This window comes from Drosophila teissieri, chromosome 3L, assembly GCF_016746235.2.
Source record: "Drosophila teissieri strain GT53w chromosome 3L, Prin_Dtei_1.1, whole genome shotgun sequence".
Lineage (NCBI taxonomy): Eukaryota > Metazoa > Arthropoda > Insecta > Diptera > Drosophilidae > Drosophila > Drosophila teissieri.
In genome coordinates this window covers 6,926,938-6,950,956 of record NC_053031.1, presented here as the reverse complement: position 1 = coordinate 6,950,956, position 24,019 = coordinate 6,926,938, and the positions used below count along the sequence as shown (strand labels likewise).

Below are 24,019 nucleotides of genomic sequence, written 5' to 3'. Positions count from 1 at the left end.
AAAAGATATGTTTCCATTAATTACTTCCTAGATTTATTAATTTTCCCAAGTGTCCTACTCCTCAGCATGCAGCCAGCGATGTGGCCGCTCAACCAAGCGCAAGGACAGCTCCCGAGAAAAAGGACGAGGACTGGAGGACGAGCTGGAGAAGGACGAAAGCGACGCTCCCTCACCTTGCTCATGCTGATCACGTCTATTTATTGTGCACATAATATGGGAGCAGCTCCAAGCCAGCAGCTCCTGCTCCACCTTCCGCCCTGAATTCTCCTGCTCCTTGGACTCCGTTACTCCTCCTTTTTCTGCTCCTCCGGCTACGTGCGACGCATGCATCGCTGGACACGCTTTGGGGGTCCTTGGTGGCCACCCACTCCTCCATCTTGCTCCTTTGGACACTTTTTTCCCTCCTATTCGTATATTCTCCGCCGGGGAAAATTCAATTATCGAATGCGAATTTTTCTTCTCGTTTTTATTTCCCCTCTTCCCCTCCCTTTTTGTTCTCCTCGTTTCCGCTTCGAATGTTTTTTTGTTTCAGCCGAAAGCATCCCAAGACGAACTTTCAGCGTATCAGCATTTATTTGCTGTTGATTTATGCAGCGAACACCCCATGCCACCCACCACCACCCCCACATTTCCAGCCCCCTTTGGGCTGCTCGCTCAGTCAAACAATCGACATCGACATCCCCATCCACATCCACATCCACATCCTCATCCCCATCCACGTTCAGATACAGATTCAGATCCAGAGCGCTGTTGAATATTTGCCAAGTATGCTGATTGAATTTTTTCCAGTTGACTAAATGATATCAAGGATATTTGCCAGGCAAGCGCGACTGCCATTTGCTCCTGCCAGCAGGTTGCGCCTCTTAAAGCCTATAGATTCCACGATTTTCCTGGCTGGCTGGACTCTTAAGTCATCTGATTAGATTTGGCCAGTGGGCATTAGATTAAATATTGCTTAATTTAAGGCAAGGGTCTGGACAAACAAAGGGCATTAAATGGGTACAGCCCAAGGGAAAATAATAACCCTTTATTTGAAACATAATAGTTACAATGCCCAATGCTAATTGGATTTAGCTGAAAGGCCTTTTGGTTATAGGCAATACCTCAGGATATTTTATACTACTGATGATACTACCATGAATACAATATTTATTATATGAACATACAGTCTTTGAAATTCGATTGGCAATTTCAGACTGGTGTTACATATTGTATGTTTTCTATCCGTATCTAAGTACAACCGTTTTGTGCAACTACCAATTTAATTACAATTGCTGCTAGCAGCGCACCGCCCACATTTGCTACGGAGCAGCTTCCTTCTTCCTTTTCAGCAGTCCCTGCTTGCCGTTCTGCAGATGCATCCTTCGGATGAATCCTCTCGTCCTTGATTACCAGGCTACGCTCATATCCATAAACCATTTAAGCAGCACTGCCGGCATACGAGTATTGACAATTTCCAATATTTAGACAGGCAACTACTAATAATCGTGTTTGGCCGGCGTAAAGCGAGCATGCAGTTGGCAAATACCCGACCCGATATCCCAGATGAAACTATCCATCCACCGGATTGGATGCGATGGCATGGCATGGATAATTAACACTGGTGCCAAATCGTGTGGGTTAAACATCGCCGTACTGCGATCTATTTGAAACCGTTGCCCTGCAATAATTAATATGCCCAACGTGCAGCAGACAAATTGTGGGAAAGGGGCACTTTCAGGGGCTCGAAAAGGGGGATTCACGGACTGCGGAGGGGGTGCAAATGGTTCGAGGCTGGTGGGCCGTAAAAGGCGTTAAATTGACACAATTGAACACACCCTTGAGACTCGAGTGTTTGCGATTGCCGTTGCAGGAACTCATGTTGCTGCCGCGTGTTGCTGTTGCTTCTGATGGCGGGGTGCATGTTTAATGGCAACTGGAACCACATCTTCATCATTGCGGCATCGCAAAAATCCGCGAAACAAGACAGCGACAATACATTCCCGCTTATAATGGGGGATCGAATCCCCCAAAAAACCCACTTCCATATTTGGTCTTCGCAAATATGTGCGACAATTGATACTTGGCGTCGAAATGCGTAATCCAAAAACGTGACAACGTTTTAAGGGGATTGTATTCAGTGAGATGTGCAAAAGGCTAAGCCAAATTATGAAGCTTATAGGAGAAGTATGAATTGGAAGCATTCAACTCCTTAATCTCTCATAGAAAATATTGAGGAAACAAATAGATTTTAACGAAAAAACATCGTTACTTCTGTAATTACTTTCAGAGCCCCATAAACTATAAACTATACCCCACTCCAGGAACCAGCAACTTTCATAGATCGAAATGCCTGCAAACCCAACTGTCAAAACAGGCAAACAAATTGTGCAAATAAGTCGGGGAAATGTTATTTATGCCCGTAAGATTTTCCGTGATTAAATAACTAAGGCCCTGGCCAGTCGCCTCGCCGCTTGTGTTGCAGAATGACAGCAGTTGCAACTTAGCCGAGCTCCAAATGTGTCAGCATCGGTTGCATATTAATGGCCCGGAGGTGTGCATGCCAATTGTCATGCGCTGAAATGCTTGTTAACAACGTCGATTGCTTTTGGCCAAGTCAGTCGTCTATATATCCCCAGTCGCAGTCACAGTCCAGCCCCACCCCCAACCAGAAAGCAAATCGAACTCCACATCCACTTCCAAATCCGAGCCAAAAGCAAAGCCAAAGCCAAATCCAACTCCTTTCTCAACTGAACCTCCTGCTCTGCCACTTTTTCCTCTTTTTAATCAAAAAGAAGTCGATGCTCCTGACTCCCGACTCTCGACTCCTGACTCCTCCCCCGTGGCAATAACGCCACACATTTGTAATGTTGCTTCTGTTTTTGGCTGAAAGAGGAGCCCAGGAAGCAGCAAAGACAGCAGAGGAAATGCACCGAATGCTCACACTGACAAAAATAAGCTGGCAGTAGAAAACAAAAAAAAAAGTTTATGTAAACGGAGTAAAGGTTAAATACTATGAAATATTTTAAAGTATAGCAATTAGAAAATATAATAATATTTTTAATCATAAATGGAAGTTCCAGAACCCTTTACAGTTATTTGCGGTGCATCTCTTAGATGCATTTTACAAGTTACTTTAAGGCAATCAATTTGTAGTCGAATCGCGTGGATCGCAAGCGGGCGGTCGGGTGTTGGGCTGGAAAAACCAATCAAAAGAGCGTTGCGAACGCAAATTGAACGGCAAATGGTTGCAAGATGATATTTCAATACACCAGCTTGCCGGGATCACCTGTGCACCGGACTTCCAATCCTTTCGCTCCCCTTTGGCCAACACTTTTTGGCCATAAATTATGGCCGGGCGACGCCTGCGCGCAGTTTTCTTACTTTTTTGCAGTTATGATTATCGCGCCAGGATGGAAGATGGGGCAGCTAGGGAACACATATGTCCGTATGTATGTACGTTCCGTTCCTGTGTGTGCAAACAAATGTAAAAAATTTTTAATTGACTTTTGCAGTTTCGCAGTTGCCGGAGCCACCGCCAGTTGCACTTTTTATGGCCCCTCGCGTGTATGGCAGCTTAAAAGTTAATAAAACACGCCCAATGATAACAAGCCGCCAACATATACTCGTATATATATATATATATATATTGCCCCTGAGGTCTTCATCATCGTTTCGTATTTCCCAACATTGTGAGATGATCCGCCAGAACCGCCAGCATCCCAGTGGATCCTCGCCAGGTTACCAGAAGTTTTCGGAGCTTCGAGCTCGTAGAAAAACAATCAATTAGGCCCACAAGTAGCTTCCAACTCCAAGGGAGCGCCATGAGTTTCCGTCTCCCCCATCCCCCTTCTCCCAAGATCATGATGGTGATGATGGGGTTTCGGCTGGTTTGGATGGTTGGGTTGGTACCGATGGCTGGCATGTTGCCCAGTGGCATCGACACGACTTTGATTCTCTTTCTGCACCGACGGGCAGGAGTTTTATGGCCTGCTTTGGCAAAATTTATGTTACATTTTTATAGTTCCAGTGTAAATTGACTTTTAAAATGCAAAAATTTATCATAGCAACGGGCTGCAGTATGCGGGGGGAAGTCCCGCGCCAACTTTAATTGCCTGGCCCCGCAAGACGGTGGCAACTCTGGCGCAAGCTTCGAAAAGTCAAAGGAAAGCTTCGTGAATGGGGCGATAAACATCTGCGCGTTTTCAAGAGGAAAACAACCCCCAAAAAATGTTCGCTAAAAGGCTGTTTTTTGGAGAACGTTTAGATACCCTTAGTCATTTGTTTATAAATATTATAATATTAGGAAAACGAAATGAAACTTCTTAAATAAGATATATGCCTTGCTATGTTCAAGTCATCGTTTTGACAAGGTCTCCTTGAAATTATGAACCCGGGTCACCAATTAATAGACAGATTACAGAAGGTCTTAAAAGAAAGGCCATAAAATATAAATTATTTGGTTATTTTGTTTTATGAATTATCCTTATATAGTGTATAAACCAAACGCTTTAGCTAGTCACAAAACTCCACGACAGAGTATGAAACAAAACACAGTCGTAAAAGCTTTCCGCCAAGTCAAAACATTTCGCAGACCTTGGCACTCAACGTTGTTTTAGTCATACAGTTTTTTTTTTATTAATCCGCTAGTGTAGTTTTAGCCCCAAACCACCGGAAAAGCTCCGGAAAAGTTTGGGTTGCGTGGGTGTTGCCCCTCCACCTTTTCGCGACGTCTCCGAGTCCAATTGCATGACGAAACAGCCGCGGAACAGTTGCGTCGCTCTTTGATTAGCTGGAAAAGCGGGAAAAATCCATAAATTGATTGCGGAAAACTAAAGAAACAATAGTGAAATGCTGCTGCCGACGGTTAGCAGCGCATCAGGCGCAGGATGCAAGTGGAAAAACTGCTGTCGCCGCAGCTGGGAGATGCTAATGGCACCCGTATCGCCCAAGAACCTCAGGACCACGGCCCTGCTGACCAGCATCTACCAGTTGGTAAGTTCAAAGATATGATATATATTAACAATATGCACACCCCGATTATGTAAGATCAGGGAATATGGATATCTCAGGCGGGGCGCAGCGCACGGGCACGCAAGGAGATTCGGGAATCCCCGAGCAATCCACAATGTGCAGCCGCGGCCCCAGAACCAAAAATTACGCACTGGATATGCAAAGCCATACCCCACTGGGCGCGCAAGGAGGCGCCGAAGGCGGCAATGGGGCGCTCGCCCCCGCCCACCACTGGAAGTCCAGGGGCGGAGCGAAGGAGACGCTCCTGCGGCGCAATGCGTCTGCACTTGAGTTCCGTGATCGGGAACGTGCCAGGACGAGCGCCCTTTTAAAGCTCGCCGTTGCACATATAGTGGGAGTTGTTGCGAAAGCTGCTAGAACCAGTTGCGAATTATAGAAGCAGCTTTCGGGTTTCACTCAGTATAGGGGGAAATAGGGGTAGTAGCTTCAGCTGATCGCTGGGATGTTCCGGTTTTCACAAACACTAAAAGTAATTTATATACACTATTTTATAATACAACTTTTATATATGTAATTATAATTATTCAAACCTGTTTTATTGTGATTCTTTGTTTTATGTGTGCCCCAGTTGATCTCGCACTGCGCCCTGTTCCTGGTGCTCTTGGGACTGGCTCATGCCGAACAGATGTGCGAGGTCTTGGAGCTGGACATCCTGGACCAGAAGGACAATGGCTTCTACAACATGTCGCCCTTCCACAACGATCTTCGCCTGCAAACTGCTACCCAATTGGCCGTCGCCACGGAGAATCTTCTCTACGTGATGGCCGGAATCGCGGGAACCTACGCCCTGAGTACCATATCCCTGTTTTTCGGAGTCCTCAAGAATCGACCGGGCCTAATCATTCCCTGGCTGGTCGTGGAGTTCCTCTTGATGATTGGTTTGGGGGCACTGGTCTTCATGCTGAGGGATACGAAAATCGTGCAATTGCTGGGTGGTCAAGTGCCCTACTGTAAGTTTGGAATAATATTTGCTTAATAATGCTTAATAATATTTCATATATCAGTTATCATTTGCTACATCTTGATCTGCATGGACTACTGCAAGTGGTATGTAATGCATAGCTTCTACCAGAGTCTACGAACCATGAACAAGCTGCGGGAGATTGCCACCGTGGCCATACCTTGCCCAGCTCCAGGAGCCGTAAGTTGAAATCGAATATTCCGAAAACATCAAATGTAACTTCCCTATCCATTAGATACCCTATCGTTTTCAACGCGAGCACATGTATCTGGGCAGCAATGGATATAAACACATTCTAACCGAGTCTCCCGATGGACAGTGTTAAATGAGTACTCAAAGATTGGATATATTTGGAACTTCCCATCAGGTGTCTTGATTGCAATTGCACTACAGATTCTGTATTGCAAAACAGAGTGTGATATGGTTATAGTAGAGATACTATTTTATATAGCCACGGATATGGAGCGGCTTGTTAGAAAGGCAAAATCGGTTCAAAGCGGTCGGTAAAACAAAAACTATTTTTGTGTAGAAATAGCTCTCAAAGCACCTAAAATGAATTAAACAAAAATAATTATTAGTCACCAACACGACTCGAACTCGGAACTTCCAAGCAAAGATCGCACCTTCTAGCCTCTAGGCTACGGCAGCGGAACTTTCGCGAAAGCCGAGATTGATTAAAAACCAAAATCTTCTCTTATATAAATTGGCGTTCAAATAATAGCAACGAAGTTTAAGCTCAGATTCTCTGTAGAGTTACAACTATTGTACTATAATATGCCTTAAATTATGTTGACTAGCAATATTTTAAGTATTTCCATTTGGTAGCACAGAACGAAATAAGTATGAATATCAAATAAAAGTGCAAACTTGTAACATATCTAATGAACGTGTTTTTATTAGTTCCATACTTACTAATTTTGTTGTACATACAGTTTGAAAAATGTTAGAAATATTGCAGTTTCGGGTGCTTTTATTATTTGGCCTCAGCTACAGATGCACATTATCTAACGATATCTTTCTTTTTTAAAGATTATTTGTTCCATTATCCTTTCCGGCCCTTTTGCTTCATAATTGGCGGTGGCAAAGTGGTTCCTGCAGTGGTCGTACTCGGAGTGCTGGCTCCCATTAGGCTCATATCGTTGTCCAGGCTGTCCATTACAAAGTCCACCACGGTGATATTAGTAGCGCCTTCAGAATCCCCCTTGTCTGTGGGGATACTGATCTGAAACTGCAGCAAGACCACCAGATATGTGACCATTGTGGTTAAAAGTCCCTTAAATAGACTTCTGTTCACATCAAAGAAGCCACCACAATTGATAGTCGATGGATTCATTTCGGTAGCTCGCAAAAACATATTTATCTCCGTCTGGGCATCCGAGTTCATCCAGTTGAGCTCCACCATGAGTAACTTCTTCTGGAAATTGGTTCGCACATTAACAGAGGCATAATGTGCCTCATCGCAGATATAGAAGAGCAGTCCTATGTTCCACAAAGCAGTTATAGTCAGTCCAATGTCCTTGATACCAAATCCCTCAGAGAGCTGGGACATTAGTCCATAAATCGAAAGAGTAATGATGAAGAACAGGTAGAGGCTCATGAAAACGAAGGTGTAGCACAAGGCATTTCCAGTATCCCGGGTGAGCTTGCTCAATCGAAGCCACAAAACTCGATAGTCCGCCACCATGGCGGCGGGTCCAATGTGTTTCAGTGCCTTCTGGAACCGCTCCGCCAAAAGATGAGCCGTAATGCTCATGGCCTCGCAGATGAGGAACCACCAGGCACCCAGCATAGCAGTCAAGTTGTCCAGGATGCAGTAGGGCACCACCTGGTTGATGTTCAGGTCCGACATGGTGATGTGCGTGATGACCACCGATAAAACCGAAAGTATTGGCAGCACGGTGGCAATATACACCGCTTTCTGTCGCAGTTTCAGAGGCAAACTATGTCCGGATATCTGGTAGTACAGCACCTCAAAGTCATCCCAATCGTTGAAGAGTTTTGCTATTTTCCTGGCCTCGTACCACAAAATTGGTATGATCATAATGGGCAGGATGTTGACCAGAAACAGGTAGGCGATGACCGCCTCTTCGAAGGGTCCACTCAGGGATCGCACAATGTGGATGCGGTTGTTGGCCACATAGCCTACGTAGCACTAAAAAAAAAGTGTTTAGGTTACATAATTGTATACAAGAAGTATAAATCCATATTAAACAGAAGTTTAATTTTTGAAAATGTTATAAATTGAGTTATGTAACCCTTTTCTTCAATCAAACACACTCACCGCCAATAGCACAAAGAAAACCACTGAGTAAATAAAGGAGGCGGAGTTCATTTCGAACCTGGCACGAGCAGGACCATGTCGCACGATGGGTAATACTCCAATAATCCTCAAAAACCAATTGACGGGAGCTATGTTCCTGTAGAAAACACTCTAAAACAGCGATATCCAGTTTTACAAAGTGGTTTTAACAGCATAGAAATCCACCCACCGGCGTAAATTCCGGGTTATTGGAAGCCGTGCTTTCCGAGCTCTTTTTCCTTTCCAACGGAGGAGCTTCGTAGTCCGCATCCAATCGCTCCGCCAATCCAATGGAGTACTTGCGTACCCCGTACAAGTATGCCTGAGCATTAGCACTGTTTAGCGGTTTTGCGTTTAGGAACACCGCGTCACCCTTTTTGCGTCGATAGTAGTTGGCCATTCCGGAGAGACTGTGTCCGGAATTTCCTTGTCCATGGCCTTTTACCACTTTTTCGCCAGACGGTCGCATTAGCCATGCACTTGCCCACGCCTCCTTATCGACCACGCCCCCTGTTGACTTAGAGCCGGAGTTTTAGTTTCCTGTTGATGTGCGTTGTTTGTCTTTTGAATGAATTAACCTTAGCCCGGTGTCCCAATTTCGAATATGTGTCAATGGCGCGCAATTGACGATTTACAACACTTAAGCCGGTTTGCTAGGCTACCGACTTGGTATTTAAATGCTGAGTAATTTTTGGGTTTAGTCTGGTCACACTTGTGGGTGTGGGTGCGAAAGATAAATAAATAAATATTGTTGAAAATGGACAGGGAAAAGTTGATTGTGCCCAATCAAATTGGCTATCTGATACTAAAGGAAGATGGAGCTGTTCTGGAGTCCGGCGGAGATCTGAAGAACGATGAGCGTAGCGCGAATGTGATAATGGGATTGCTGAATCTTACAGAGAGGTGGGTTCTTGAAACAAAGGCTGATAGAATTTTTCAATAATTTTGCACCTGTTTTAGCATCGACGAGTCCTTCATGCCGAACAGCAGCTGTGAGAGGATCACCATTGACTACGAGCAGCACTACTACAGCATCTGCATGTCCAACCGTCGAATATACATTGCTAAGATCAGCAAATCGCAGAACGGAGTCACCACGACCACGAGCTCCTCCTCGTCGAACAGCGTGTATAACGATGCCAGCGATTCCGGGGCGGTGCTGGCTTGAAATCCGTCTTCGGATGTCCGGCCAACTTGCAGATTCTGTTGGCAGGCAACCGGGCCAAGACCCCACAATTGGCGCACTCCCATTCTATACCTAATCCTCCTCTTTATTTGTCAAAAAATACATCATCTTTGAGCTCTTGCTCGAAAATGCGCCTCGCTTCCTGGGTGACGTCCAGCAAGGTAGCCTTGCTATTGCACAGGATCACATAGTACTGCCTATAGTTACAGCGCCGCTTCACAATCCAATAGTCATTAGTTGTCTTCACCTGAACTTCCTCGGCAGGAGCACTCTCCATTTCCGCCTTGCCACTGTCATTAGCCAAATCCGCAATGATACTAAGCACATTGCGGGGCAGTGCTTGGGGAACATGCCTTTGAAAGTTCGTGTGGTGCTGCAAGCTCTGTTCGTTGATGAACAAGTACTTGGGTGCCGTCTCGCTGTTCCCGGTGGAGTTTTCTTGACCTGCAGAACCCACCGCCTCCTTAGTTAGCTCGCTGGATATGTCCCGGGCCAACGATGTCAGTTGGGGGGCCATGTAGCCATGGAGTTCATCGTAGAGATCTTGTTTCGGCGCAGGCTGAGCAGCTGGCAGATTAGGAATGTTGTTAAGTGGTTATTTTGGTAAATTATTTCTAGTCCTTATCATACCATCCAAAAACAGGCACAGAGTTATATGCAAAGCGCGGTAGATGAGCAGGTAGTACGCCTTGGCCTCCTTGTCCAATGTGATATAGACCTTCAGGGGATTGTCTTCCTCACTTACAGCCTCGTTTTCATCTCCCTCGCCCTTCTGTCGTCGACTCCTTACGAATCCGCCCACCTGACATTCACTTATGCTTCGCTTTAGTGAAGGAGAAACTGCAATGGAGGAGCTGCTGGCCTCGACCTTTAGAACGTGTTGCACGACATACGAATGTACGCAGTGTAGATCCTCCGGGCTGAGTTTTCCTCCACAAAGGACCTGCTCCTGGTAGAGCATTATACTCTCCTTGATGCCAGGAAAGGTTTCGGATAGGGTGCCAAAGTTTTGGGCACGCAAAAAGAGCGATTTATCCAGGGGAAGGTATTGAATGGAATGCAGCATATCGATGATATCACATTGCGACGGATCCCTCAGGTTGGACAGGTGCTGATCATAGAACTGGAGTAGCTTCTGGCAGAGCAGTTCCCTACGCTTATCCGGATTAGATTCCTCACTTCCGAAGGAGGAGAACCATCCGTTTTGAAAGCGAAACATTTGATAGCATTGTCTAAGTATTGCTCTATAAATTCTGTCGGAGATCTCGGCACCCCGGTAATCGGCCACCTCCACGCCCTCCTTTAACCGCACCTCCTTGGGAACATTCAGGACCATTACTAACCAATATCCTGGCTCGGGTTGGTAAAAAAGTTGGGTGGTTTTTTGGGTGTGCAACGCCTGGCAATCATCTTCGGAGGTAAAAGTTCTGCAAGTACCGCAAAATCTTTATTATTACATACTTCTCACTTAGTAAAAAGTTCCATAAATACCCAGTGAACCTTATGATGGCCTCACTTAGTCCCACATCCTTCATTTTCGTGTTTAATTCAATGTCATTCGGATGGTAAAACAAAACCTTCTTGTGTTCCTGTAAAAATTACTCATTAGGGGCGTATCCCTGGCTTAAACTTAATTTGCCCACCTCGCCTTCTATTTGACCAAAGCTCGAGTTAAAAATGTAAAAGCTGCGTAACGTAATTTCCACGCGTTGCAATAATTTAGCCATCTCTTTTTGCACAGAATTAAACGTATTTATTTTCGCAAAAGGTAAATAATGAAATGGTACTAACGCCTCCTTCCCAGAAAACCAGGGCTGCATTATACCAATTGAAGTATGTTGGTATATACCAAAAATTGCAGTAATAGCGCCATATTAAAAAAAAGGAACACCCCAAATAAAGAGCAAATTTTAAATAACTTCGTTTATTTTGTGCTTTAGATTCAATAAAGAAATTTGGATTTCATCAAATATATATATATATCCTGGTATATACTGGAATTTGGAATTTTGCTGATGTCTTTCCTTTCAACAATAAAGAAAGGAAAGTGTCCATTCATAGCTTCCTAGTATTTAACATGAGTCTCGGGTGAAGTGCGTGCTAAGTTTGTGTTTATTTGGAAATGTATTTAGTTTAAGCCTGGATTCCTCCGCGGAGACGGAGCACCAAGTGCAAAGTTGACTCCTTCTGGATGTTGTAATCGGACAGGGTGCGTCCGTCTTCCAGTTGCTTGCCGGCGAAGATCAGACGCTGCTGATCTGGAGGGATTCCCTCCTTGTCCTGGATTTTTGCCTTCACGTTCTCAATGGTGTCCGACGGCTCAACCTCCAAAGTGATGGTCTTTCCGGTCAAAGTCTTCACGAAGATCTGCATACCACCGCGCAGACGAAGAACCAAGTGAAGGGTCGACTCCTTCTGGATGTTGTAGTCAGAAAGGGTGCGTCCATCCTCGAGCTGCTTGCCGGCGAAGATCAGACGCTGCTGATCTGGGGGGATTCCCTCCTTGTCCTGGATCTTAGCCTTCACGTTCTCAATGGTGTCCGACGGCTCAACCTCCAAAGTGATGGTCTTTCCGGTCAAAGTCTTCACGAAGATCTGCATACCACCACGCAGACGGAGAACCAAGTGAAGGGTGGACTCCTTCTGGATGTTGTAATCGGACAGGGTGCGTCCGTCTTCCAGTTGCTTGCCGGCGAAGATCAGACGCTGCTGATCTGGGGGGATTCCCTCCTTGTCCTGGATTTTGGCCTTTACGTTCTCAATGGTGTCCGACGGCTCAACCTCCAAAGTGATGGTCTTTCCGGTCAAAGTCTTCACGAAGATCTGCATACCACCACGCAGACGGAGAACCAAGTGAAGGGTCGACTCCTTCTGGATGTTGTAGTCAGAAAGAGTGCGTCCATCCTCGAGCTGCTTGCCGGCGAAGATCAGACGCTGCTGATCTGGGGGGATTCCCTCCTTGTCCTGGATCTTAGCCTTCACGTTTTCAATAGTGTCTGATGGCTCAACTTCCAGGGTGATGGTCTTTCCGGTCAAAGTCTTCACGAAGATCTGCATACCACCACGCAGACGGAGAACCAAGTGAAGGGTGGACTCCTTCTGGATGTTGTAATCGGACAGGGTGCGTCCGTCTTCCAGTTGCTTGCCGGCGAAGATCAGACGCTGCTGATCTGGGGGGATTCCCTCCTTGTCCTGGATTTTGGCCTTTACGTTCTCAATGGTGTCCGACGGCTCAACCTCCAAAGTGATGGTCTTTCCGGTCAAAGTCTTCACGAAGATCTGCATACCACCACGCAGACGGAGAACCAAGTGAAGGGTCGACTCCTTCTGGATGTTGTAGTCAGAAAGAGTGCGTCCATCCTCGAGCTGCTTGCCGGCGAAGATCAGACGCTGCTGATCTGGGGGGATTCCCTCCTTGTCCTGGATCTTAGCCTTCACGTTCTCAATGGTGTCCGACGGCTCAACCTCCAAAGTGATGGTCTTTCCGGTCAAAGTCTTCACGAAGATCTGCATACCACCGCGCAGACGAAGAACCAAGTGAAGGGTCGACTCCTTCTGGATGTTGTAGTCAGAAAGAGTGCGTCCATCCTCGAGCTGCTTGCCGGCGAAGATCAGACGCTGCTGATCTGGGGGGATTCCCTCCTTGTCCTGGATCTTAGCCTTCACGTTCTCAATGGTGTCCGACGGCTCAACCTCCAAAGTGATGGTCTTTCCGGTCAAAGTCTTCACGAAGATCTGCATACCACCGCGCAGACGAAGAACCAAGTGAAGGGTCGACTCCTTCTGGATGTTGTAATCGGAAAGGGTGCGTCCATCCTCGAGCTGCTTGCCGGCGAAGATCAGACGCTGCTGATCTGGGGGGATTCCCTCCTTGTCTTGGATTTTGGCCTTCACGTTTTCAATAGTGTCTGATGGCTCAACTTCCAGGGTGATGGTCTTTCCGGTCAAAGTCTTCACGAAGATCTGCATACCACCACGCAGACGAAGAACCAAGTGAAGGGTCGACTCCTTCTGGATGTTGTAATCGGAAAGGGTGCGTCCATCCTCGAGCTGCTTGCCGGCGAAGATCAGACGCTGCTGATCTGGGGGGATTCCCTCCTTGTCCTGGATCTTAGCCTTCACGTTCTCAATGGTGTCCGACGGCTCAACCTCCAAAGTGATGGTCTTTCCGGTCAAAGTCTTCACGAAGATCTGCATACCACCGCGCAGACGAAGAACCAAGTGAAGGGTCGACTCCTTCTGGATGTTGTAGTCAGAAAGAGTGCGTCCATCCTCGAGCTGCTTGCCGGCGAAGATCAGACGCTGCTGATCTGGGGGGATTCCCTCCTTGTCCTGGATCTTAGCCTTCACGTTCTCAATGGTGTCCGACGGCTCAACCTCCAAAGTGATGGTCTTTCCGGTCAAAGTCTTCACGAAGATCTGCATACCACCGCGCAGACGAAGAACCAAGTGAAGGGTCGACTCCTTCTGGATGTTGTAATCGGAAAGGGTGCGTCCATCCTCGAGCTGCTTGCCGGCGAAGATCAGACGCTGCTGATCTGGGGGGATTCCCTCCTTGTCTTGGATTTTGGCCTTCACGTTTTCAATAGTGTCTGATGGCTCAACTTCCAGGGTGATGGTCTTTCCGGTCAAAGTCTTCACGAAGATCTGCATACCACCGCGCAGACGAAGAACCAAGTGAAGGGTCGACTCCTTCTGGATGTTGTAATCGGAAAGGGTGCGTCCATCCTCGAGCTGCTTGCCGGCGAAGATCAGACGCTGCTGATCTGGGGGGATTCCCTCCTTGTCTTGGATTTTGGCCTTCACGTTTTCAATAGTGTCTGATGGCTCAACTTCCAGGGTGATGGTCTTTCCGGTCAAAGTCTTCACGAAGATCTGCATACCACCACGCAGACGGAGAACCAAGTGAAGGGTCGACTCCTTCTGGATGTTGTAATCGGACAGGGTGCGTCCGTCTTCCAGTTGCTTGCCGGCGAAGATCAGACGCTGCTGATCTGGGGGGATTCCCTCCTTGTCTTGGATTTTGGCCTTCACGTTTTCAATAGTGTCTGATGGCTCAACTTCCAGGGTGATGGTCTTTCCGGTCAAAGTCTTCACGAAGATCTGCATACCACCACGCAGACGGAGAACCAAGTGAAGGGTGGACTCCTTCTGGATGTTGTAGTCGGACAGGGTGCGTCCGTCTTCCAGTTGCTTGCCGGCGAAGATCAGACGCTGCTGATCTGGGGGAATTCCCTCCTTGTCTTGGATCTTGGCCTTCACATTCTCAATGGTATCGGAAGGCTCCACCTCCAAAGTGATGGTCTTTCCAGTCAAGGTCTTCACAAAGATCTGCATTTTGGATTATTCTGCGGGCAGAAAATTGAGAGATTGAACATCAGTACGAATTCAGATCGGTTTAGTTGAAATTACACAACTAATGAAACTTTCTGGCTGTGCAATATGAAGTGGGAAATTTATCGACGCCAACTGTGTTGAGAATCCCCTATTATAGTCCACCCCTCACGAACATTCGAACAAAGCGAAACGGAGAAACGGGGAAACAAAGGGAAGTTGAGAAACCTTTGTTCCGTCGCTTCGTCACCGTTTTCGTTGTGTGAGTGTGTGCATGTATACGCAGCTTGAAATGCATACATACACACTATTTCGTGTGTATACTGCAATTGCTTAAGCAATTGGAAATTTTCAGACGTGGCTTTAGTTGAACAAACTACTTTATTTCATCTAAAATAACCAGATTACGTTAGAACCAAAATGGAATTTATTAAGAAAGTAATGAAATGCACACAAATGCGTACGTGAATTCTCGAATTTTCAAATGCGTCACTGCGAATTTCGCAATTTGCCAATTAATCTTGGCGAAAATCAAGACGCAACTTTTATTTATAGATGTTTGTGTTTTAATGCCAAATCGATAGGAAAACAAAATGCGTAGCTGCCAAATTTCTATTTTCTAATTACGCAGACGATTGAATAAGAAAGAAAATGGCCGAAGAAAAACCTTGAAATGCAGTTTTTCTTAAAATTCTTCATCGTTTTATTGTTCTTATAACTAGTTGGGAAAAAGGAGTTTAAAACTTACGTTTCTTATAACTTTCGAGAATGTTCTTTTAATTATACTTTAATCACCAACAATTAAATAATACTTTCTCGCTGAATGCGTTTTACTTTATGCTTGTACTTGCTGCTGCAAATATGAAATGATTTTAAATGGGACCGTCCGCGAACGCAGTTTATATACCCTTGCTTTCGGTTGTAAGGCACTAAAAAATACCGCAAAGACTCGTAACACTTAAATACACAGCAAACAATTGTGCCGAAATGTTTTTGAATATGTATATATATAGCACTTTTTTTTTCCTTTGAACTCACCACAATACAAAACAATAAAATATTTTTAAGACAATTTCAAATCGAGACCTCTCTATCGTACTGACTTGACCGGCTGAATAAAATGCTTTACCCAGACAACCTACTTTTACCTTGACATTGAATACAATGCCACCTTTGATCCATACTCACATAATCCAAGGCTTGCTAGGATGGGTGTTTTGGAATTTGAGACCCTTGTTAGTTTGTTTTTGAAATAGCACTGTCTTCTTTACCGGCTATAATTTTGAAACACGCAGCTTGACTGGAAATTTAAAAAGTAATTTTCTGTAGGTAAAAGGTGTTTTAAAAGTGTGATGTGTTGAGCGTTGCGGCAACGACTGCTATTTAAATTTCGAATACGATTCCTTTTTGATGTTTTGTAAATGGAATAAAATATTCAGGCTATCTGGCAACGCAGCGCGTAATCTTTCAAAAGATCTTTTTAATACATTTTAAAGTTCAAGTTGCCTTAGTCACATTAATTGGAATATAATTCTGGATAAATCACGGAAACCTTGCAAATATATTGTTACTATTTCCACTGTGCTTTCTCCGTGTGGCCGTATTTTAATAAAGTTAATTTTCGCAGAGACTAGCACGGTCACTCTGGGGATCGGCGATTTTCGATTTTGGACAGTACTGATTGTAAGCGCACCGAACGCAAAATGGAGCTGGAGATTTTAAACGCCAAGAACAGCAAGCCGTACGGCAAGGTGAAGGTGCCCTCCAGCACCACGCCCATCGGGGATCTCCGCGCCCTAATCCACAAGAGCCTGAAACAGACCCCGCATGCAAATCGCCAATCGCTGCGTCTGGAGCTGAAGGGCAAGAGCCTAAAGGATACGGACACATTGGAATCCCTTTCCCTGCGTTCCGGGGACAAGGTTTATGTGAAGGATCTGGGTCCCCAGATTGGCTGGAAGACCGTTTTCCTGGCCGAGTACGCCGGCCCACTGATCGTATACTTGATTTTCTACTTCCGACCGGAATTGGTATACGGCAAAGCTGCCAGTCTGCCGATTTCCCTAACCACCCAGTGAGTTGTAGAAAGTAGTCGCTGAAATCTTTCGATTGTCGACCTAATCGACCTCGTCGCTTATGCAAACTAAAACGCAACGGCTCTGCATAATTATCCACGAACTTTGGATGGTGGTTCACCCAGTAACCCGCTTTCTTTTCTCTTTTGCCTCAGCATTGCCGCCGGCTGCTACACGGTCCACTATGTGAAGCGTCTGCTGGAGACCATCTTCGTCCACCGCTTCTCCCACGCCACCATGCCGCTGAGGAATCTGTTCAAGAACTGCACATACTACTGGGGATTCACCGCCTATGTGTCCTACCACGTGAACCATCCGCAGTTCACCTCGCCCTGCATGTGCACTGTTTGGGCAGCTCTCGCAGCATTCGCTGTACGTATTGCTGGTTATGGTTTATGGATTTGGGTTATATGTTTTCTTAATGTACCGGTTTCCTTTGCTTTTGTTCGAAACATTTGTTTCTTAATACCAAAGCTGTAGCTTTTGTTTAAAGTTTAATATTTTCCGAAACTATTATCAAAAGATGGATTTCCTAATTGAATTGTAATATTTGAGTGAAGATTTAAAAAAGCAATTTGTAAAGTTTTGTTTGGTGATAGACTGGAATTACTTGGCATATTTTCTAGAACCATTAATCATATATACACAAACTAAGCGCTAATTTGTTCACTTTCAGCTCTGCGAACTGGGAAACTTTTCGGTGCACATTGCCCTGCGCAACCTGCGTCCGCCGGGAACCAAAGTGCGCAAGATTCCGGTGGCCGATGGAAATCCCCTCACCAAGCTGTTCGAGTAAGTGTTTACTAGAGACACCCACACCTCAAGTTTATTAATTCGCGATCTTCGAACTTCAGCTATGTTTCTTGCCCCAACTACACCTATGAGATCGGTGCCTGGGTTTCTTTCTCTGTGCTGACTTCTTGCCTAGCCGCCTATCTCTTCGCCTTTGCTGGAGCCTTCCAGATGACCATTTGGGCCTTGGCCAAGCACCGCAACTACAGGAAGGAGTTCAAGGACTACCCTCGCCAGCGCCGCTCCATCTTCCCCTTCGTCCTGTAGGATGGATGTGGGTATCCCCATGACGCATTCGTTGTATTACCTATTCCACATTATACATTTACACATTTGGCTAGCGTTTAACAGGGTAGTTGTCTAGTGAACTTTGTGCTTTCGTTGATTTAAAGCAAATACACATTGGAGAAGCGTACATTTGGCGTGTTTTCGTTTTTTTTTTTGGACTTTGATCGATCGTATGGGTAGATCGGCGAAGCTCATGTAATCAGTAATAGTTTATTTCGGGCTTTTAAAGGTGGGCCAGGTGCTTACCTTGCAAAAAATGTGTGGTCACATTGGGTCAGATTTTAAAGTGACTCGCTTTTAATTATTTAATTTTAGAATGAAACGCCTTTTAAGAGCTTTAGTAAATAAATAATGCATTTTTTGGTGACCAAACATTTTAAAATAACGCGCCATTTAGGGTTGCCACACTGCTGAACTCCGTACCGTTTGGCATCTCCAGCAAAGCTAAGTTGGCTGCGGCAGATGATTTTGTGTTTACATTTTGCCGGCAAATCGAAAACTGGATTTAAAGGCCTTAAATTAACCATGAATCTGTTCGAGGAGCTGGACACCTTGGACCCCTCCTTCAAAATCGAGCCTCCCCGCATCGAGACGCCCACGGCGCATAAGATAACCGTGCTGATACTGCTCAAACAGTATGTGATTGTAGGTGCACCCACTATTTCCTCCGTAAAACCAACTTGTTACTCATATTTTATACTTTTTTTAAGAACAAAAAGTCCTGTTTGGATACTGGGATATCCATGCGCACCCAGCGACGGCGCATGTTCTATATGCTGGTATTCAAACTCGTCCAAGAGCCGGATAAGAGTTACAATGAGCTACATAGTTTGTTGACCACAGGGAAATACAAACTGGATACACTGATGCTGGAATCCTTTGAAAAAGCCATGTCCGAGTTTTGTGCGGGCAGCATTGAGGCTTTGTTTGACTTCACGGAGATCCAGAACATCGACGAGATCCTGAACGAAAACTACGGCATCAGCCAGTTCAGCATGGTGGGCGTCTATGTGCGCAGAGTGGGCGTGGTGTTGGAGCGCCTCAGCTTCCCTGAGATGATGGATATGTACAAGAACATATGCTCTTATTACGAGAGAGGAGTTCGAGCTGCTGCCTCTGGTTCCAGAATGGCCGTAGCCGGAGGTATTCTGCACAGGGAGGAGACTCCTCCTCCCAGTTCCATAACAGAAAAACCTGCGGATCCGGAAACTAAGAAAAAAGTGGAGGTCATAGCTCGTATTGCTCAAGAACGCAATCCCCTGAGCAAATGGGCGCCCAAACAGGCCAAGTTCTTCATCAACAAACAGTCGGAACTGCTGGAGAACAACGAACGTAAGGCTTTGCCGCCCTTGGAACTCCAAAAGAAGGTGCAGGAGATCATACACGACCTCCCACTCATAACTACACCCTATTTCCTTGGCTACATGAATCAGTTGAGAGTTAGGGATTACTACAATGCTCTATCTGCGCTTCACAGAGCATTGGACAGGAGCCCCGTGCGGCTGATGAGCCAGGAGAAGGGCTACCAGTATTTTTGCGTCAATCTGGCGGTGCTACATGCCACCTTTGGTCATCGGGATGAAGCGCTAGCAGCGCTCAGGGAAAGCATAATGCTGGCCCAGGAGCACGGCGACAAGAGGAGCCTCAACCTTGCCAATACTTGGTACTGCTTGCTCAGGGATGAGCTTCCTTTGTCCGCTGTTCAAAAGAGCGTGCAAGATGCCAACGAAGTGGATGGATCCCTGCTGCAGAACTACACCTTAGCCCTGCATTTTGCTGTTAAACTAGGAACAGTGGCTGGCTACCAACCACTAAGGCTCTTTGATCTCCTGCAGCACAGCGACAATCTCACTAATCGCAACAACTTTGCCGACCACGCATCAGAGGCTCTGGCTTTGAGGAGTGCCGTTTGGTCTGCTTACGGAAGGCATGAGCTAGCTGCTTTGTACGGCCAAGTGTTATTGGCAGCCAGAGACAGGTTCGGCAGTGGATCGGCCAGCTTGGGAAGCGCTTTGGCCAGTTACGCCCTGTGGCTTCAGTTGCAGGGAGAGCCCCAACTATCCAAAGTACTCCTGCATCATGCTAAAGAGCGTTTTCCGCGATTGCCCAGCGCCGAGGGTTGGATGATTAGCCAGTGCCATGTGGTCATTCAGGCGGGAATCTACCAGTGTCGCTGGCATGATGCTTTGAAAGCTTGCGATCAGCTTTATTTGCTCGATCCTTCCGACTCCATATTCCAACGTGCTTCCATATACGTGGCCAAGCGCGAGTTTTTCAATGCCAGGCGCCTACTGGACAAGCTGGCCTTGCAGGATAACTTACCCTTCCTTCTGAGAATGAGGGTACAAGTTCTGCTTGGTTATTGTGGCATGGCGGAGGGTCGTTTCTCAAGTGCAACTACCATGCTCTTGCTCCGTGTGGCCGAGGAAATGTCCGAGTCTCAGATGGATTACGAATTGGCCCTGGTGGATCTGCTCTTGGCCCAGCAACTTTTGCTCCTCGGAATGCCGCAGAAGGCCTATCAGGCAATTAAGCGCTGCATGCACGACATTCACATCAATGGTGGTCTATATGAACGGGCAAAAACGGATTTCGTGTTTGTTCGCTGCCTCTTGGCCATCAATCAAAATAATGTGGAGGAACGAAAAGCACAGCTCCTCAAATCTCTAGAGATTCTCGAGCGTGCAGCCCAATCATTCAAGAAACTCTCCGCCCATGCGAAAGTTTTGGATGTGTATGTGTTCCTTGCACAGCGATTTAACGAATTTGGAGAGCGGAATTTAAGGAACAAGTACGCGGGCGAGTTCCGCCGGTATTTTACGGATCATCCGATTCCAAGGGAATATCTGGGAAGTCCTTAGTTTCAGTCTGTTGTTAATCTCTAAATAAACTTATTCCTACTCCTACTAAAGTAAATCAATTTACAAGCACAACCCAACTATTTTAACTATTAATAAACGTAGTTTTATTAATTGGTTTAAACCGTAGTGGTTGCTTGTTTATACACTGTACGCCAACTACAATGCTAACACCTATCTGAAGTTTTGCAACTGCTCGTTTCGATTGATGAGGACGTCCTCTTTGGGGCAGGATGTTCCGAGAGTGTTGATGCGTAAATGCTGGGCTTTGAAGTGGCATTTAATGGGTGGCTGCTTATTCGGGGAAATCGCTGGACGTCCTCCATCGCTCGATTTCGACTGGGATTGATTGGTATCGACAAACTTAAGCTAACGTGTGGCAATTTCCGGATTTCCGCTGCCGGTTATCGTAGAGCTAATATGCGTATGTGGTAGGGTCTCTCTTGGTTAACGAATCAAGGGTAAGCTGGGCGACGGTCCTCCAGGACCCATCGCGCTGCCGGGTCCAAGAAGCACCTGCTTCTGCTGCGACTTGTGCAGCTCCTCCATCTGGGCGCGCTCCGTCTCGAAGATGACCGGGGCGAACAGGATGACCGAGCTGGTGAAGAATATCCAGCTGGCGCTGCACGAGAACGAGTAGAGGCCCTTGACGCTATTCACCGTGGCATTGCTCACGGCACCAACTGCATTCCTCAGTGGCTCCGGGAACATCTCGGTCAGGCCCCAGAAGCGCTCGGACGCAGTCTCATCGGGCTCCTGCATGGTGAATAGAAATGAGTGTTAATAGGCTTTTTTAAGCAATATTTTACATGTAACGCAATTTGCAATCAATCCAATCAGTTATCTAAACTTAAAGTCGCATATAAGGAAGTACTTTTAATGGATCATTATTCTCATTAATAGGCTTTTGCATATAAGAAACTGGGTTTCTTTGAAATATTTAAGGTATATAAAAATGAAAAAAAAAAGACTTTAAATTTTAAATAAAAACAGTCTTTGTTAAACGTTAACACATTTAGGAAACCTTTCCTTGTTTAAAAGCTTAAGGGGAAAAAAGTCAATGATGACAAGAACCTTTTTTTTCGCATGCACGTTGTGCCTAACAGCTGATACATTTCTTGGCCAACTAGGTAAAGCTAAATTTCTAAATAAACCCAGACACCTATCTAAGCTATACTCAAGCTAGAGACCGACCCTCCAGACTATTGCTACATTTCGAAACCCCTAAAATGTCCTTAATTTACGCCTTCCTTCTGAACTTTGAGGTTAGATTGCGTGTTGTGTTTACAAACAGGGTCCACTTACATCATCGTAGTTCTCGCCCTGCGGCGCATTGGAAGTCTGCAAGAAGCGGGAGAAGAAGAGTATTATTGAGGGGTATCAGTGAGTCGGTTTCATCCGCCAGCTGCTCTGTTTGATCGACAATTACGTGAGCACGATAAGAAGTCGGGCGGATTGGGGGCTACTGCGTATTCAGGGGGGGACTACGAGGGGCCACCACGTTTTTACTTACGGCGGCCACTGCCCGCCGCTCCGGCGTCTCGTCCTTGCTGCCGCCTAACGACGACATGCCGCTGTCCTTTTCAATGAACTCGATTTCAGGATCAGAGTCCATCAAATCCTCGATTTTCACTGTTTCGGTATCCACTTTTGCGGCTTTTAATCAACGCACACGGTCGGAAATGGAGGGTTTGTGCTCTAAAGCAACCCTTGGAAGGAACACCTAAATATCTTATCACCGAAATCGCTCACAAAATCCAGTACGCACTGGCATTTAATTGAGCTTCAGCGGAGGTTTCGTTCGCGTTCGCTTAAAATTTATGTAAAAATTGATTTTATGAAATGCTCCTCGTGAGCTTAGTGGTGGCCTCGCAACGATAGCATCCAATTGGACAGATTAATCGATTTACCGCAGCGCATTCAAGAGAAATCTCCTAGCGCGTGTTTTCAGTTTGGTAATTGTAACGCTTTTTCAAATTCTTTTACATTTTACACACTTAGCATTTTAATTTTAAATATTCATATTCTACTTCTTAAGTTTGGGTCAGTAGAAACACTCACCTTTCCCTCGGGTTCATTAAAATCACTCATTGTCGTTAGTTAACCGCGTTAAGAGTTTAAAAAGAAAAATATACGCAATATTTTGCGGAGCCAGAAATTTAGAAACGTTGTCAAATCGAACAGCACAAACTTACAAGTACTTTGATTTCTGGATTGCCAACTGACACAGGAAATGGTACAGCCTACTATTAGTAATAAAACATTTGTTGAGCGTTCGTGTACCGTTATTTATTATGCCACATCTCGTTTTCCGACTCGAAATCGCATTTATAAATTATGAAATCTTTAATACCTAAACCAATTATCTACCACTTTAAGTACGCATACAGATAGTGTCTTAGTTGTTTTGTGTGTTTTCCAGTATCTATACATATAGAAGATAATACAAGTATTAAGTATGTAGTTTGACCATAAACATAAACAGTAATCGTGTATATACGTAGTAATATTGTTGGGTAGGTATATAGTCCTGCATATAGTTGGTAAGCACATTAAGAGGTCATAAAAAACTACTTGCATTGAAGTACATACATACATATATTGGGTATATTCAAAGTTTTGGGCTAAAGTTTAATTTGATTCGGTCTTCGATTTTTGATTAGGTTTGAAGTAGCTTTGCCTTTGCAGTCCTGTTGTAAATACCATACAAAAGTTGTGGTTTTCGGTTTGCTTTCCATCTGTTTACCCATTTTGCTATTTGTACCTTTGACCTGATTATATTTACTCCACGCAACTTTTATCCATATAGTGTTTTAAATGTAAATATATATTTGAATTCTCGTTTCACTGATTTTTCAAAAGAGCACTTTTGTTATACATATAAATTGTTTAAATTGTATTTTCTGTTTTCGTTTCAACTTTTCTAAATTTGTATCAAAAAAGGGCAATAAACTAATTAAAACTTATTATTTGAAACCGCAATACCTCAAATCGATAAGTTGTAATTGTTATCAAAAATCATTTTGTATTTTTTGTTGAATTATCTATGGGACGGCAATATGCAATGGACTGAATTTTGAAAAATTAATCAAAAAGGAACCGAAAATAAACAATAATTAAAATTAAATTAATTGTCTTTAAACTATTGATTTAAGCTAATGATAATTTATATTTTCATCAACTTTTAATATAGTTTTTGCTCATCTGGTTTAA

The 24,019-nt window shown here is 45.1% G+C and overlaps 8 protein-coding genes and 1 non-coding gene across 12 annotated transcripts; 4 read left to right on the top strand and 5 right to left on the bottom strand.

Annotated features, from left to right (window-relative positions):
• Positions 1-4,669: 4,669 nt before the first annotated feature.
• On the top strand, positions 4,670-6,831 carry LOC122616285. Its single transcript, XM_043791690.1, has 4 exons — positions 4,670-4,974; positions 5,582-5,963; positions 6,018-6,154; positions 6,210-6,831. The coding sequence occupies exons 1-4, from the start codon at positions 4,831-4,833 to the stop codon at positions 6,297-6,299; spliced, it is 753 nt and encodes a 250-aa protein (XP_043647625.1). The 5' UTR covers positions 4,670-4,830; the 3' UTR covers positions 6,300-6,831.
• On the bottom strand, positions 5,053-5,323 carry LOC122618685. The gene has a single exon (XR_006326055.1). It is a non-coding gene; the product is annotated as a U11 spliceosomal RNA (small nuclear RNA).
• A 185-nt stretch (positions 6,832-7,016) lies between the features above and the next one.
• LOC122616284 (gustatory and odorant receptor 63a) lies at positions 7,017-8,791 on the bottom strand. The gene is made up of 3 exons (XM_043791689.1): positions 8,464-8,791; positions 8,256-8,405; positions 7,017-8,126 (listed from the first exon to the last, which is right to left on the bottom strand). The coding sequence occupies exons 1-3, from the start codon at positions 8,740-8,742 to the stop codon at positions 7,017-7,019; spliced, it is 1,539 nt and encodes a 512-aa protein (XP_043647624.1). The 5' UTR covers positions 8,743-8,791.
• A 183-nt stretch (positions 8,792-8,974) lies between these two features.
• Positions 8,975-9,588, top strand: LOC122615887 (ragulator complex protein LAMTOR4 homolog). Its single transcript, XM_043791055.1, has 2 exons — positions 8,975-9,176; positions 9,234-9,588. Exons 1-2 carry the CDS (start codon positions 9,031-9,033, stop codon positions 9,439-9,441), a joined length of 354 nt encoding a protein of 117 aa, XP_043646990.1. The 5' UTR covers positions 8,975-9,030; the 3' UTR covers positions 9,442-9,588.
• LOC122615885 (vacuolar fusion protein CCZ1 homolog) lies at positions 9,524-11,257 on the bottom strand. Its single transcript, XM_043791052.1, has 4 exons — positions 11,103-11,257; positions 10,951-11,048; positions 10,090-10,886; positions 9,524-10,026 (listed from the first exon to the last, which is right to left on the bottom strand). Exons 1-4 carry the CDS (start codon positions 11,184-11,186, stop codon positions 9,545-9,547), a joined length of 1,461 nt encoding a protein of 486 aa, XP_043646987.1. The 5' UTR covers positions 11,187-11,257; the 3' UTR covers positions 9,524-9,544.
• Positions 11,258-11,553: 296 nt separating this feature from the next.
• LOC122615883 (polyubiquitin) lies at positions 11,554-16,137 on the bottom strand. 3 transcript variants are annotated; one of them, XM_043791051.1, is made up of 2 exons: positions 15,982-16,137; positions 11,554-14,807 (listed from the first exon to the last, which is right to left on the bottom strand). In XM_043791051.1, the coding sequence occupies exon 2, from the start codon at positions 14,794-14,796 to the stop codon at positions 11,593-11,595; it is 3,204 nt and encodes a 1,067-aa protein (XP_043646986.1). In that variant the 5' UTR covers positions 14,797-14,807; positions 15,982-16,137; the 3' UTR covers positions 11,554-11,592. The 3 variants fall into 3 exon arrangements, with proteins under 3 accessions (XP_043646986.1, XP_043646985.1, XP_043646984.1); XM_043791050.1 differs by lacking the exon at positions 15,982-16,137 and adding an exon at positions 15,832-15,960; XM_043791049.1 differs by lacking the exon at positions 15,982-16,137 and adding an exon at positions 15,542-15,652.
• A 312-nt stretch (positions 16,138-16,449) lies between these two features.
• Positions 16,450-18,075, top strand: LOC122615886 (very-long-chain enoyl-CoA reductase). Its single transcript, XM_043791054.1, has 4 exons — positions 16,450-16,867; positions 17,024-17,240; positions 17,545-17,660; positions 17,723-18,075. The coding sequence occupies exons 1-4, from the start codon at positions 16,497-16,499 to the stop codon at positions 17,925-17,927; spliced, it is 909 nt and encodes a 302-aa protein (XP_043646989.1). The 5' UTR covers positions 16,450-16,496; the 3' UTR covers positions 17,928-18,075.
• A 334-nt stretch (positions 18,076-18,409) lies between these two features.
• On the top strand, positions 18,410-20,849 carry LOC122615822 (anaphase-promoting complex subunit 5). Its single transcript, XM_043790961.1, has 2 exons — positions 18,410-18,593; positions 18,659-20,849. The coding sequence occupies exons 1-2, from the start codon at positions 18,411-18,413 to the stop codon at positions 20,807-20,809; spliced, it is 2,334 nt and encodes a 777-aa protein (XP_043646896.1). The 5' UTR covers position 18,410; the 3' UTR covers positions 20,810-20,849.
• A 40-nt stretch (positions 20,850-20,889) lies between these two features.
• Positions 20,890-23,023, bottom strand: LOC122615821 (mitochondrial import receptor subunit TOM22 homolog). Of its 2 annotated transcripts, none has more exons than XM_043790959.1 (3): positions 22,868-23,023; positions 22,112-22,147; positions 20,890-21,562 (listed from the first exon to the last, which is right to left on the bottom strand). In XM_043790959.1, the coding sequence occupies exons 1-3, from the start codon at positions 22,895-22,897 to the stop codon at positions 21,254-21,256; spliced, it is 375 nt and encodes a 124-aa protein (XP_043646894.1). In that variant the 5' UTR covers positions 22,898-23,023; the 3' UTR covers positions 20,890-21,253. The 2 variants fall into 2 exon arrangements, with proteins under 2 accessions (XP_043646894.1, XP_043646893.1); XM_043790958.1 differs by lacking the exon at positions 22,868-23,023 and adding an exon at positions 22,320-22,676.
• Positions 23,024-24,019: the final 996 nt, after the last annotated feature.